At 43.0% G+C, this 15,990-nt stretch overlaps 1 protein-coding gene across 1 annotated transcript in view; it reads left to right on the top strand.

Annotated features, from left to right (window-relative positions):
* Positions 1-2,744: 2,744 nt before the first annotated feature.
* Positions 2,745-15,990, top strand: part of hhip (hedgehog interacting protein) — a 35,339-nt gene continuing 22,093 nt past the window's right edge. The window contains exons 1-4 of the mRNA XM_030058823.1: positions 2,745-3,014; positions 7,499-7,691; positions 13,057-13,201; positions 14,373-14,574. Coding sequence (XP_029914683.1) covers positions 2,745-3,014; positions 7,499-7,691; positions 13,057-13,201; positions 14,373-14,574 — 810 coding nt within the window. The remainder of the gene's footprint in view (positions 3,015-7,498; positions 7,692-13,056; positions 13,202-14,372; positions 14,575-15,990) is intronic.

Raw genomic sequence — 15,990 nt, 5'->3', positions numbered from 1 at the left:
AACAAACTTTCAAGGTTCCCTCAAAATGCAAAACAGCGGAGGCGGCAGTGAGAGCTCATACAGCGCAAGACTCATGTTGTTGATCCTTGTGTGGTCACACGCAAACCTAACCATAACCCTCTGGGATATCCAATCCCCTCAGAGGGTCAGATGCTGAGTGCAAGAGAATTCCCCGACTGACCCTGCAGAAATAAAAGGGCAAAGCAGGTGGCATCTTTTGAATTATCATATTCTGTCCTTGTTAATATTAACAATATTTATCTAATAATATTGAGCAATGAGCAAGATCTTAACTAGTGATCCCAGCTATAGAATTGGTGTCCACACCTGTTATATCCGTAGTGATGCTTAAAGAAAATAAAAAAATAAATGGGTAATGATAAACTTCAATTTTGGAAGGTTTACACCAGCAACATCATTTGCTGAATCGATGAATTCTAAGTTCAACAACTGAGAATCCATCCACAGCAGGACTACCAAAAACAAAACACCCTGTGACGATTTCAGTTTTTATCAGCAGAAGGTTGAGTAAAGGTGTCCCAAGAGAGGAGCTTTTCTACGGCTGTTTGTTTACGTGTGTGCTGTGCGTGCTCCTGCGTGCATGTATCCGAGCCTGCACCTCTCTGGGACTGTGTCAGCTTAGAACTGCGGTCTGCCTAACTGTGATTCTCTCTAATGGTCTATCTCTCCCAGCAGATGTACTCCTCTCTGGCTTCACAGCTGCATCCCACATGTTTTCATGCTGCTCGACAGCCCAGTCATATTCATTTTGCTGCTTGCAGCTCTGGTGGCAGTGGTGCTTTTGGTGGTGGAGGATTCCTCCTCTGCATATGGTCCTGTTTGGTCTCCTTTACATTCAGCACTGCAGTAGCACTTTGGCTATACTTGGTCCTGAAATGTCTTCAGTGGGGTAATGTAAAGAATGCAAAGGGTGGGGGGTCAGATCTGGCAGGGTCTGCCGCGGCTTCATAGCACACAGTCATTTCCATAATTGCCCACAATCAAACCAACCCCTCCTGGATTCCACCCGCTCCAGATTCCTGTAGATAAGCCGAGCTGGGGCTCTGCTAAGTGCTGGAGACCCCCAAGTAAGAACAGGTGCAGCTAATGTAACTGATTTCAGATTCTCTGTGTATCCAGAAGGGGGGCTGTTGTTTCTCCTCTAATTGCCACGGTTGGACATTCCCTTTCGGATTGCTATCGTGTGACTTTTCTGAAGAGGGGAATGAAAAAGGATTTGTCCCACATTTGGTTCGGTTCTGTCTTATCAAGCAACCTGAGGCAAATGAGAATACCTTGAGTGTATGGCAACAAAGCGCTGCACATCGGGTTATGGTGTTGGTGTTTTTTTTCTTAACTTTTGATTATCAATCCATGTCTAAGGATTTGTTGGTGCAAATTTACTGCCATACAAATGTTATGCCACATTCTACAGCTACTAGAATAAACTTGCTTCAGTCGGTTATGCAAACAAAGTCAAAGATACATGACTCGGTAAGTGATGTATCAGAGTATCCCCAAATTCCTGCAGTTAATGCCTGTCCCAAAAAGTAGACTTTTCAAGAATGGAGGGGTGAGGGTGTGGGGTGTTAAGAATTAACAGTGCATTTCCAGTGGTTTGGCTTGGACCCATGACCACAAAAGTTCATCTAAATATGGGAGACAGTGTCCAGACCTTCCACAGCTCATTAACCATAACAAATATTTGTTTACGGGAGGGCGTATGAACTGTTACTGATTAATATTTCATGGATTGGACTGTGAAGAGGCAACGGTCACATTAAATATTTTGTCCGTGACCAATTACCAATTTCAGTGATAACTTTATAATTACCAATCAAATAAGTCATTACCTTTCATTAACCCCCCCCCCGCACACCCCCACTCCCACCCTCCCCCATCCCAATTTAAGAATGACTTTAACTACCTCAAAAATTACATAAATACGCATCAAATGCTGAGTAATCCTCCTTTTTCTCAATAAAGAGCCCAACCCAGCCGACAACACCTCGTACTCTGTTCTGCCAGGTAACAGTTTACCTCGACGTGGACGCGACCGGCCTCATGCGCGCACCCTCGAAGTCATACGTCACCGTGCTCGCTCCTCTTCTCGCGCGCTGGTTAAAAAGAAGGAGGAAAGAGCACGGGAAAACATGTGAGCGCTCTGAGGACTTAGTGAGACAGAACTTTATTCTTATATGTTTTTGACCCCATGCACAAACCGCTTTGCTGTGCTCAAACGGAATTTATACCCTAAAGGAACGTCACAGCTCTTTGCAATTCACGGTGTTTTGGGTTTTGACTTTTTTTTCAGTTCATCAGGATAAATTGTGTTATTGTTTTTGTTTTGTGTGTGTTTTTCTTTTTTTTTTTTTTTTTTTTTTTTAATTTTTATTTCTGAGTTGTGCCATATAACCAGAACTTGCATTAATTTATTTTAAAAGAACTCTCACTATAGAGAATCCAAATTAGGAAGCCTGCTTTAATTAGAATACATAGTTACATACACAGAGCCTAATTGCAACTTATTACTGTAAAACTGGCTGCAACGTGGAGAAATACAGCCCAATAAAAAGACATTTTGCATTGCAGGTTTACCCCACTTTTTTGTTTGTTTGTTTGTTTGTTTGTTTTAAAAAGGACATATCTTCGGGCTTGTAATTGTACTTTTTTATTTTCTTTTTTTTTCCTGCATCTTTTTTTTTTTTTTTTTTTTTTTTTTTTTTGGTTTTGCCCCCCTTATTATGAAGCATTTGCAATTTGTGCTCGTTTTGGCCATCGCAGTCAACGTGTGGGAATGTGGAGACGCAAAATTCGGCGAGAGGGGAGAGATTAGCCCCAGGAGAAGGAGATGTTACGACGGAAGCATGCCCAAACGCCTGAAGAAGAGGGAGAGAAAAGTGTTGCTGGACGGCGGCAGCAGCGGAGAAGTTTGTCACAGGTTGTATCCCCGTGTGTCCTGCTGTCCCACCAGGAGAGCCGCCTATCAGATACTCCACCGGAGGGATGCCAGGGTAGGTTATGACCACCACGTTGCAGGGATTTCATTGTGAGAAACAGGGGACTGTCTTTACTGCCAAACGCCTCGGGAGAAGCATTTACAGCCTTTTTGTACTGTCATTCTGCCCCTTATTGTCGACAGCTGAATTTTTGAACGGTTAGGGGAAATTACCCCCGGCTTAGCCTACCTAACATTGCCTCCTCGAGGAAAAATACTCCTATATTGTTCCTGTATGGACTTATAATGTGTCTGTGACACTCACTGGTAAGTTTACAGTGACCTGACCGCACTTAATGTTTTCTTCCCCAAATATCTCGTATGATATCCTTATAATATCCCTATAATGTTCCGTGTCAGCAGTTACAATGTGTCTGTAGCCTAATGTTGCGCGGTGTTCCCATTAAACCATATCGTGATTTACAATATTTGATGTTTTGGTGTCACCGCAATTCCTCTGGCAACTTGTTATGCTGTGGTATGTATCCAAATTGTTAACATTGTAGCTTACCTGCTCCAAACATTTATGACCAACAAACAAGGGTGTCAGATGTTGTTTTTCAAGTCATTTGCAGGCTTTCGCTGCCAGGTGTTTTACTTTGGTACACAATCTGGTGCAACTCTAATTCAGCGTGTCCAATGCGCTTCGGTGTTACCATGGTAATCGCTCTTGGTTTTACGTTAGCTCTCAGGACAGTCAGCCAGCCACGCTGCCAGGAATAAAGGTGTAGAGGATACCAGTGAACCGTAGGCTACCTTTTGTACGTCGTTGTATCTTTTATTAACTGTGTGATCTTTTATTCAAGTGCAGCGAGCTCATGTCATTCCCTTTCGTTCGCCATACAGTCTCTTAAGCAGACCTAGCATATACAGTTAATTGCCTTCTCTGTCGTTTCTCTGATAGTTAGTTGGGTCCGCTGTGGTAAGTCGCTTTATCGATATGGGAAAGTGTCGCGAAATCTATCAGGCGAGTGTTTTTAAGTTGCACCGTCGCCAGTTGTAGCTACAAAAACAGACCGCAGTGGCGGAATAGGTGCAAAACGGCATTTTAATGTGTGGTGTTTTTTTTTTTTTTTTTTTTTTTTTTTTAGCGTAACGTGCTGCGCAGTTTCGCTGAAGGAGCAGGCAGAGAAGTTGCATTATGCACCAGCTCGTAGCGGGATCTGTTGGATCCTCACCGGGCTATTCTCATGTAAACCACCGCTCGAATCATTCAGTGGCTGGGTGGTATCTCACTTTGTGTTGCGACAAAAAGCCATATTGCATCATTTAATTTGCTCAAGTCATGCAAATAAGAGGGGAAAACTGAATGGGACGAACTCGACTTCTCCTCCTCCCCACTACACTGCCCACACACGGAGCTCTTTTTGCTTATAGCAAAAGAATAACAACAACACCATTGTGTTTGTTAGTTTCACTAATGGGAGAAGCTGGAGAACATCACTCTCCCCCAGTCATCAGCCCTGGCCAAGTGTTAATGCCTTTGAGAGGGTGTGTGTCCTTCACCATATCCCTCTGCCAACCAACTTACACCTATTCTCAGGGGACAAGTGTTTTGTCAATGCTTAGTGTTGCCCACACCAGGTCTCTCTCTCTCTCTCCCTCTCCCTCTCTGACCATATGAGGTTTGCAGAGCCTCACAGATTGTTTAGAACTGAATGACAAGTGATTTTTTTTCCTAAGTGTGGCATTGTGTATTGATATGTTTGTTCCGGCAATTTCACTGACAAAAGCCATTATGCAGATGCTATCGTAGAAACAAGCAACCCTGTAACAGCTGCTCTCCCACATGAAGCCATACATTGACTTGGCAGCCGAGCGTGAAGACAACCTAGGACATTCTAATCATCTGAGATTGCCTGGAAATGCCCTAAGTAACTAATTTACCGCTGTACGTCCATGTTTCTAATTATGGCACATTTTCCTGCCCTGCTTTTGCATTATTCAGCATGTTCTCAGCAAAAGGTGCAACAGTTGAGCCACATTCCCATTTTCTCTCTGCTTTTGAGGAACGACTCACTGAGATTCAGCAAAACACAACAAACAAAGGTCCACTTGTTCTGGTTTGGATGATGGCAACATTGGAGTCCATCCCAGCAACATATGGGCGCAGGGCATGGCTGAGAGCACACAAATGCTACTCTCCGTGGACCTCGTGCCAGCCCATGGCACACAGAATCAATGGGCAATTTAGAGCAGGAGAGCAGGCATGCCCGAAGCACTACATGGCATGAGTTTAGGGGGCAAGAAGACAGAGGAACATACCACTTGAAGACACAGAGACAGGCTTGGTAGCCAACAAGAAGCACCCTTATTTTTAGGAACATTTCAGCAATTAGATATGAAAATAGGAGCTCAGATCTGATCTATGGAATCTCTCATAGATTTGTCCTGCCACCCTTAACCCTGTCTACTATGAGGGGAAAAATTACTCTAGCGTACATGTTACAGGTATACCCTCAAGATTTCATACTAACCAGAGGTTGTGCCACCTGTTGGAAAACCAAAGCTCTGCATATGAGTGAGAAACTGAACCTCTTTCTGTGTTGAGAGGGAAATGCAAGGCGTCCATATGTTGGGCTCGGGTCTGCTGGTCTAATTGACTTCGACAGACTGCTAATTTGTTGATACCAGAGTGGAATGATGTGCCTGTCTATCTCTAAATTGGTGTTTACACATGGACCTCACACAGAGCAAAGCATTACCAGCCTGCTTGTCTGACTGCCCAAGCAGCACCGCTCTTGACCGAGGACAGATTACATTGTGTTTTATTACAGCTAATTTGTTACGTAAATAATCCTGCTAATTTTCTTTGGGATTAACCTTTTGTGTACTTTTGTTTAATGACCCTAAATAAGGATTTGAAGCCCTTATTTGTCTTCATCCATTTCATGGCCCTAAATCTGTCAGGCATGGGAATTGAAATTTGAATTGTACATGGTCAAGCTAGCAGTGAAAGAGAGTTGTTTTTCCTCCAAACAGGCAGGGTGTTCCAACTTTCAAGTAAAATAAATTGGTATAAAGGACATATAGGATAGAAAAGGATATAAGACAGAAAATAGAAAGTAAGAAAATAATCTGACTGTTTTCCACAGTCAGCTTCTTTAGTTTACATCAGCCATTGCCTGTTTTCCATTTCACAACTTTGTTTTAATTTGAGGCTGAGTGCTTTTAATTCTTACTGTGAAGGTGAACTGATGCATGGCTCCATCAAGTTGTAAAAACCTAAAAGGTTTTCAAAAGATTTCTGCAGAAAAATTAACAGTGAAGCAGTGCTATCATAACCAGTCTTTGGGGCACATGTGTAGTGTGAATGATTGTGCGGTTGTGCAGTCAGTTGTGGGTGAGATGTTACAGACTGGCATTATGCATGTGTTGCACTCCTCATTCTGATTGTCTGTGATGATTGTGTCTCCTCAATCTTCCTCCTAGAGATGATGCAAGGAAAAGAAGACAGTTGCTGTGTCCGCAAATGATTCAGTACATAACCGATCCTAACAGTAACTACCCACACTTGCCAGACTGTCTAATGTAATGTGTGAACTGTGGAGAATATCAGCACACTGCATATCAGCTTTGACATGCAAGCCCTACTGAAGCCCAGATACTGAATAATGTCGCGTTGTCACTGGTGACTGGTAAATCTGACCCTCAGCAGTGTTGCATAGCACATCTGGGAAGTGTTTCACAGTGCCATTCTTGGGTTATCTACTAAATTAAATCTGCCAAGCAGTGCACAGCAACAGTATTCAATACACTGAAATGGAAAAGAGATCCTTTTTTCAAATGCATCATATTTAAATGGAGCATTGATTAACAAAGTGGAGTGAGGAGTGTGAAATAATGACATGGGCAATCAGAAGTAGGATTAAAACGTAGAGCGCTGCTTCACATAAAATTGCCAGAAAGGCAATTCATTCATTCATTCATGTACAAGACAGCTATTTAAGTTTTACCTCACAGAAGCAAAACATTACCATAAAATTGAAATCAATCAGTTTGCAGTAATGGGTTATACTCACAAAGTCTTAACAGGATTTTTGATTGCATTTCAGTATAATCCTATGAGCACTGAAGGTAAGTGCACACGTCATGGCCTGATTATCACGACTTCCAACAACCACAACAATCTCAGTGTCTTTTTAAGTATTGGAGAAAAGAGAAACTCCAAAAGCCTAATATTTGCCTTTAAAAGGTAATGTGGATTCATTAGGTTCATTTAGATACATGGGCTCATTCTGTGTAGTTGTCGTTCCTGGAAACTTCTTTCAAACATTTTGTCTTAATTTGTCATAAATTTGTTGCAATGGAGGTTTCAGATTATTCCCTAAGATCTAAACTTTCACCACTCTACCGCAGTGTTTATCAAGTTAATATCACCAAACATCCAGCTAATGCTAAACTACGTGATGGCTTGCTTGCGTAATGTGTAGTAAAATGTGAAAGTTAATGGCTCCCTGTACTAATCAGGCATTGGTCCTTGTTGCGTGTGGTCTCCAGATTTTCTCCACCAATAACACGGAATGTGGACGTCTGCTGGAGGAGATCAAGTGTGCTCGCTGCTCGCCCAACGCCCAGGTGCTGTTCCACTCTTTGGACATGGATAAGATGCCACACAGGGAACCAGACCTGCCGCGGCTCTGCCAGGACTTCTGCCGTGAATTCTACTACACATGCAGGGGCCACATACCAGGTAATAACACAGATAATGTTGATCATGATGATGAGATGAAACTGCATGTTGAAGTCCACGTGTGGTTACCTGGTGATATACATTAACACCGTAACAAACACATATGTTATCCTTGATCATTTTTGCCACTGACAGAACTGAACTTACACAGGCAGGTCTGAGTGTGATGAATTAAAATTCACAGCAGGCCATTTCTCATTGAGAATCAGGCTGCGCATGTAGAACAGGCAGGTTTTTGGACTTATGCAAGAAGTGGTGTGTCAGGAGTCTGGTCTCTGAATATTTATTTATCCAGCTCTTACCTCATCTGACCCCACCAAAAGTCGTTGCTGAACATGCCTCACCCACTCTCTTGCTCGCTCTCTCCTTGACTGTCGCACTTTAACACTTTTGGCGAAATGTCTCCCCACACGCTGCCCACGCAGACACCACATCAGTTTTGCTAATTAGCCGGTACTCTCGCAAATAGCAGAGCAACAGTTGGGTTCTTTACGACATCCTCCCCTCACGCACAATGCTCAACCTTGCTGTGTTTATAGCACCAGGTGTAGAAAGTTTTGTCCTCTTGTTTTCTTTGTTTTCTTTTCCCTTATCTCTCAAGTTGATATGCATCAGTATGAACTTGCAAATATTTGTCTTTTTGCAAATATTTTTGAAGACCTTCAGCGAAACATGGGGATTTGAGCTATTTCCTGAAACATGGATTTGAAAATATTAGAATCACAGACATATGGCAATAGCTTGAAAAGTCTTTTTCAGTAAGTAAAATTCTTACGTACACCAAGGAAAGTTGGGTTGGCCAGACTAGCCTGCCAGTAAATGAGAGAAAATTGAATGAATTTATGACCTGCTCCTTCATACTACTCACCAGACTCAACCCCTGGAGTTGGTGCTATTTGAGGATGTGTAAGCACCCTAGCTGTGGTCTAGACATGACTGCCCTGACACCTTGGCTTGCCATGCTCAGACGCTAACTGTTACTTAAAAAATGCTGCTCATGCTTCATCCGAAGTTTGTTTTCTTTGGGGTAAATTAAAATGAATGCAAACACAATCAAAGCATTGCTTTACTGGCTGAAAGTCATTCCTCACTAAAGTAGCACCCACAGAATACGGGGGGAAATTTCATTGATGCACCAGTTTACCTTGTGGATACAGTACTGTTAAATGATAGGAGCCCTTCTGCCCCCTGAAAGCATTTGGTCCTCTGAAGTATTTCCTTTGAAGGGCTGTTAGATCGCAGGTACCTGTGCCTTCAGAGTGCATTCCAAACGTGATCAAACGCTTTTGACTGTCTTTTCTCCTCCAGCCAAGTCTTCTTCCAATCTCTGTCGCCACAAAACTGATTAGATCTGCTGAGATTTGCAAACAGAGAACAGTTTCAAACACACTCTTCTGCAACCCACCCACATGGTATGCTGCTGCTCAAGTCAAATATCAAACACATACATTCCATCTGAGTCCACCCCATCCCTTGCAAGTCTGCATCTAATGGCTGCGCAGTGCGGTTGTCTGCTGCCATATCATGTACAACACTTGAACTAGAATGGAAGCTGGTGAGAGGGACTACAGAGGGGAGACAGGGAAAAGAAGAAGGCTTGTCTGGAGTTACATTACTTCCTCATGGGCTGACAGACATATGGGCTCAGGGAGTTAAACCAAAAAGCTCAAGAAGAATCCAGAGAAGAATCCCGCTCCCTCTTCTTTTGCCATCATCCTCCTCCCCCTTCTCCCACCCAGCCCTCCACAGATCAGCATATGTGGTGACGAATGACACATTTATTTTTCTACAAAGGTTGTGTGTATGTAAAACTGCTGAAGTGCATCAAGATGTCAAGTACTTTGGGTGGGCCACCCAGGTTGCCTTGGAAGATAACCAGATGGAAGTATAACTTTAGCGCTGGGGAGCTGGGAATATGGACCGAGTTCTCTCTCTCTCTCTCTCTCTCTCTCTCTCTCTCTCTCTCTCTCTCTTCCCCCTCTCTCCCATATGTGTCTCTGTCTTGTACACTCTCTCCCACTTTCACTCTCACTCTCCTTTTGCCTCTTTTTCTTTGTGGGGGCAAAATGCAGTAAAGCCAGGGCATATTGTTGAAGCTGCTCTTTGCAGCCCTCTTTGCAATTTGTTATTGTGGGGGTTCTTGACAATAAACAGTCCAAATTGGAAATCCCACTGAATACAATCATTTTGGTTTACAGAGTTAGCTTCCCTCCATAGGGTAAACTTGCCTTTTGGCATTTTGGTGCCTGTAGCGATTTTAATGACAGGTTTTTAAAATATTTAATTGACTGATAACTCTGTGGGTTACCCTCATCATATTGATGATTTGGCATCTTATCTTGTGAGGCTGTTGCATTGATTACAAACACAACCATTATGGGACAATATGATTTTTCTTGAGCATAAGTCCATTCAAAGCTCTGACCAAAGGTATTAAAGTGAAACAGTAGCCTTTACAGCATCCTTAATTGTCCTCCTGCTCCCATGAAACTTCACTCTGGCCCCTGATTAGACCATGTACTTAGCCCCCATTTGTCCATAAAGACATTTACTGGGCTGACTCTCACTTTAGCTCAGAGGCCTCCCACCTCCCACATACTCCTCTTTTCTCATATCCTCTTCCCTTCCTCACTCTTCTCCCCCTGCACCCAAGGTCCCCAACCAGCATGGTTAAGATAACTGCAGGCACAAGTAGGTGGGTGGTATAGCCTGGGAGAGCTTTGTGTGTGTGTGCATGTGCGTGAGTGTTTGTGTGAGTGTGTGTGTTTGATCTCCATGTTGTGTTTAGATGTTTGAGGGGATATCCTATCACCTCCAGTATTTGGTGCGGTCAGCCCCTGTGGTCGGTGTGTGGCAGGAGGAGGGAGATGAAAGGAGGGACAGGGAGAGTCCTGTTTGTGTTTTTATCACTGGTGTATTTTGCTCTCCTCCGCCCTCTGAGGGTTTGACTAAGGGAAACAATATTGGCAAGGTTGTTTTTAGGTCGCAAAGGGCCTCTTAGATCCACTGCACACATTGCTTTTTGCCCTCTGCGGTTTGCCTACAAGCACAGTAAGAGAGGAGAGGAACCATTCCTCGAACCTTGGAATAATGTTGTGACTGTGTGGGAGGGGTAGCTGTGTCTGATTGCTATGTTTACACAGATCACTTAATGCTCTGACATTGGACCGTTCTAGGTAAACTAACAGGTCCAAGAGAAATAAGGGTCAAGGCAACAGTTTGATGGCCCTTAAGCTCTGAATTCCCAAACCAAAATAACGAAATGCAATCAGTCAGCATCTGGGAACATCACCTCTTGATTTTGCCATGCAAGGAAAGAATATCCCCCACCCTGAAAATGTTGTGGTGTGCTTGGAATCACTCACCATCTCTTTACGCAGGTTGATTGTTGTCTTATTGTTTCTCGTATTTCACATGCTGTGCCCATGTGTTGCTCAATAACACAAAACCTCCAGGAGTTCTTCAAGCATCCCACATTAAACATTTTCAGAGCTGTTGGAAGGGCAGAGCAAGTGGTAAGATGCATTTTGTTTGAGGCAATTTGCAAAGTACCATGTTGGATACTCATGAATAAAAACAGCAACTTTTTTCTTTCTTTTTTTTTAGCTCTAAACTGCTAGAATTAATACACATTTTCACAAAGAAGGCTTTCATTTACCATCTTTGGGTTCAGCAAATTGACCGCCACAGGGTGGTATGAACTGTGGCAATGGGTAGATACCCCACAGGTTATGGATACAGTTAGAACAAAGCTTATTCATTTTATCTTGTTACATGTCACCTATTAAAGTCTCTAGGTTTCAAAACTTGATCGATGCAAGGCAGTGTCCCTCTGGAGCGCATGCATGTGAACCATAACATGCATTGGTGGCCTCTTCAACACAGCTTCACATCATCTGTGGGGTTTGATTCAGGTCTTCTCTTGATTTCTACTTTTTAATTTCAGTTTTAGCTCTAGACTGTAGAGGTAGAAGATGAGCTGGTACTGCTTCAGTGTATTGGACACCTCAGCAGGGATGGTTGCAGGCACAAGGGCTTGAAGCCAGGTTCTCCAGTTGCAGGACAGACTCACTAAACAGCAAGACACCCTACTACTACATATGTGACAGCATATTGTCTTATGTCAAAGAGAAAAATGTGATTAGGACTGAGTTAAGATCATGTTGTAGTTGTCCACTTACTGAGAAATTCTCATATTCTCGTGTTGTCCTCTAAATGCAGGTTTTTGGTGTCTTGTTGACTAATTGCTGGATATTTGTTCCCCACAATGGCAGGAGAGGACTATCGATTGGGCTCCATCTGTCAACCCGTTGCATGTTTTCTGAGCTTCTGCTGACCTGTGTTTGATGAAACTTGGTGAAGTGTTGGATTGGAAGACTAGGGTCCAGCATTTTACATATAAACCTGATTGGCCCACCATTGTGCCACCACAAGGCCAACTGGGCCCTAATATTCACATTCAATATCTTGGACACTGATGGTGTAAATTTGATGGTGAATTTTTTTCACTGATATCCAGTATCCATGAAATGAAGCTCATAGCGCCACCAACAGGCCTTCAAGCAGCAATGTCTCAGACACCAAACATCGTATGTGCAAAAGTACAAAAAAAAAAAAAAAAGGCCAATTGGAGCAAATGGCACCAATCGTTGGGGCGTCATGGTTACTGTTGACTTGTGTGCAAACACTACCAGCTGTTGTTCTCTGGTCAGTGAAAGGATTGAAACTTTTCAGTGATATTAACAATTTGACTAATGATTGTTTGAAGGGGTGCTCCAAACTGAACAAATTCAGCCTAATCACTGACTAAATTGCCAAACAGACCCAGAGTGTCTCCACAGGAAAAGAAGACTCCATTAGGGCCCAAGCATCAGTTCATAAATCACAATAACAATAGTGTAAACTAAAAGTGAGAATGCACTCTTTGCTCTTTGGAGGAGGCATCATGTACTGCAGAGCTCTGTCTAAGATCCATTTGGTTTGGCGCAGCTTCTCTTCACTTGTTCATTTCAGTGCAGTCTAGCCAGGATTTGGTTTGGCTCATCAAGCATAAGTCCAACTCTTCCCAACACACGAGCAAACGCTCTCTCTCTCTCTCTCTCTCTCTGTCTCTCTCTCTCTCTCTCTCTCTCTCTCTCTCACACACACACACACACACACACACACACACACACATATAGACATGCATGCACAGAACTAAGGTATCATAAACACAACTTAAAGACGATGTTCACTGGATTTTCTTGGTTTAGAGTGCTACATGGAATTACCACCCAAGGACATGCAGTGTATGCAGCAATTTAGGTTTGCCATATCTCTGGATAAGACCCTTTCTCTGAATGTCTGTCTCTGTTATGTTTGCTAGAACTGTTCCAAGCCGATGTGGATGAGTTCTGCCAATACTATGGGAGGAGAGATGGCAGTTCATGCTTTCCAGATTTTCAACGAAAGCAACCACGGGGGCAAGATTCCAACTACTTGGGAGACGAGAAAATAGAAGATATCAGCAGGTTTGTAGCCTCACTTTTACAATATTTTATTTCATTTGAGAAGTAAGTTACACTTTGGAATGTGTGCATTTTTCTATTTTGAATGGGCCTGGACAGATCTTTAAATGTTTTTCAGGCATGTGAACTTTCCAGCCCTCAGTGCTATCCCTGGGCTCAGATTCACAAAGTTCTGCTGTGATTTCATGTCTTCTGTAGCAACAGGTGTTGCCCCAGTCAGATGGTCTGGTTCACTGGTCCGTTGTAACATGGCCCATACTTTCAGACAGAATGCTATGCCATCTCTCCTCTGATCCCAAAGTTTGTTCAGGGCGCATTTGGCCAGCTTTGGCCACATAATGAAAATGCTTATCCTGCGTCATTCGGGCTGCCTCCCTCATTGCAAAGGTCTGTACATCACAGAGGGCTTTGGCCTTTTGTCTGTGAGGGGATGCCTTTCATCTGTTTTCCCTGAGGCAAGATGGAAGCCTAGTGGACAGGCGACATCCAGCACATTTAACTCCCTGGCAGTTACCAACATTCAGTCAAATAACTTCCAGAAGTCAAAGAGTGAGGAACTCATTCCTGTCTTCTGCTCTTCATCTTCTGAGAGGTGTATTTAGGTTCATGGACTCACTTCTGTTGGAGACTGGGAGACAATGCCAAGTTTGAGTCACCATTATTGGCTAACATTTCGTCTTCATCAGACCTTCCACTTCAGCACCGAGGCATGAGAGTGAAAGAGCACACCTGCTCGTCTTGTCAGCTGACACATCTCGAATACCTCATAGCCCCAGACAGGAAAGTGACAGGGGTATTTAATTGGGCACAGTTTTTCCTGCAGATGGTTGTCAATAAAAAACTCCCCTCTTGTGATACTGAATTGTGAATGTCTTTGAACAGATTCCTATTCTGTCCTCATATGTTAGTTTTGGCTGTTGCTGCTCTTTATTTGTCATTAGTGATCAGGCAGCACTCACATTTTGAGACTCCATTTCACCTAGTGATAAAAATACTGCACCATACACAATCCTTTTAAATGGATGGCTTCCATGTAATCTACCATTATTTTTACTGTGGGTTATATTCTTTCCACATAACACTACACCACTTACACTTCTCCCATTTATCTCACAACTGGATTATCCACCAACACCATCAATCTATGACCTTTTGTATGTCTCTGGTCACCTAGGAAACACAAGCACAACTGCTACTGTGCCCAAGAGGTGTTGAGTGGCCTGAGGCAGCCGGTGGCCGTGGTGCACTGTGGGGATGGTTCCCAGCGCCTCTTTGTCCTGGAGAGGGAAGGAATCGTCAGGGTACTCACCCATGAGCTTGAGCTGCTTAAAGAGCCTTTCCTGGACATCCACAAGCTGGTGCAGAGCGGCCTGAAGGTAAGAACGAGACCAGCGTCACAGTGCTACGCCCTTAATGATTAATAATGCATTCTAGTAATGTTTAACGTTGGTAATTTGAATATCGGGTGGAGAAAAGAAAGGGGACTTGAGACTCTGAGTGTGAAGCCGTTGTATTGCATCATTTCTAGAGACAAGTGCCATAATAATGTGTTATAGAGTTGCCACAACAGCAGTCTACAACAGAACTGTTAACACCTAAGTAAATGGCTGACCTATTTTTGTGTCTGCATGGAACGCCTCCCATGTCAAGCTAAATCCCCTAAAAGTGGTGTCTGCTCACTATTAACATTCAATTATATAATTACACCAAACAAGCAGCCATTCATCAGTTGTGAAGGTAGCTAACTATTATGCTATTATCTGCTAATTAACTGTACGTACACATTGTGTTCATTACTAATTTTCTGCTAATTCTCACAAGATGGGTGAAAGACTTTCTTAATGTCTCCCACATTGTTTCTGTATAGGCTCTAATACCCCACATGGTGACTTACCCTAATACCCCACATGGTGACTTACCCTAATATCCCACATGGTGTCTAGAATGACATATTGTAATATGACACAGCTATAACCACACACAGCAGTACTTCACCAACTGTCTCTCAAGTTTAGCTCATTCCTTGAGCCCTGTCCACACACTCTCCTCACTGCACAAAAAAATAACATGTCTCATGCTACCAACTTTGTTTTCTCTCTCCCGCAGTGTAAAATAATGAGCAGTTAGTCGCATATGTAGAAAGGACAAGGAAAACATTGTCCATGCTTTGTGGTTTCTGTGAGACAAAGCTACTGACTGTACTTCTGAGTTGATTTAACACCTATGTAGCATTTATTTTGCTTGCCTGCGACTGTCTTCTAGACAAAGGGACATGATAGGTGGATAAACACTACCTGAAGCATATGTTCTTCTTCTGTTTGGTTTGGCACCAAGTCTGAGAATAATTCACTTATACCAGACAATAAAACAAAACTTAACTTGAATATGCAATATCCTTTTTCATGACTGTCTTTTGAGCCAGAGATTCATAGCGTAATCATATTTTTAGGTAGCTGTGTGTCACATAGGCATTTGTCTTGGGGTGTGGTGCCAGTACTTGAAATATCATCTTTATAACTTTGGGAAATTTGCAAGACTGTAAGCAGACCGTATAATGTTTTGGATTCTCTCTGGATACCTCACCTGACATGGTAATTTTCAGGCATCAACGTCATATTTGCTCTGGATATTTATTGTTTACCTGCAACCCTTAACTGCAGTGGAGATTTTGTATTTGAAAACTGCTTGTAAATTGTTTAGATAACGCAGATGGCATGAAGAGATGTGGTGGCTGGGATGTTTTGGGGGGGCACACTCCCAGACAGGAAGTTTATCTATCACGCATGCCTCCT

The sequence above is a fragment of the Myripristis murdjan genome, chromosome 1 (assembly GCF_902150065.1).
Source record: "Myripristis murdjan chromosome 1, fMyrMur1.1, whole genome shotgun sequence".
In the NCBI taxonomy this organism is placed as follows: Eukaryota; Metazoa; Chordata; class Actinopteri; order Holocentriformes; family Holocentridae; genus Myripristis; species Myripristis murdjan.
Note: the sequence above shows the minus strand (reverse complement) of the source record. Positions and strands in the feature narration are given on the sequence as shown.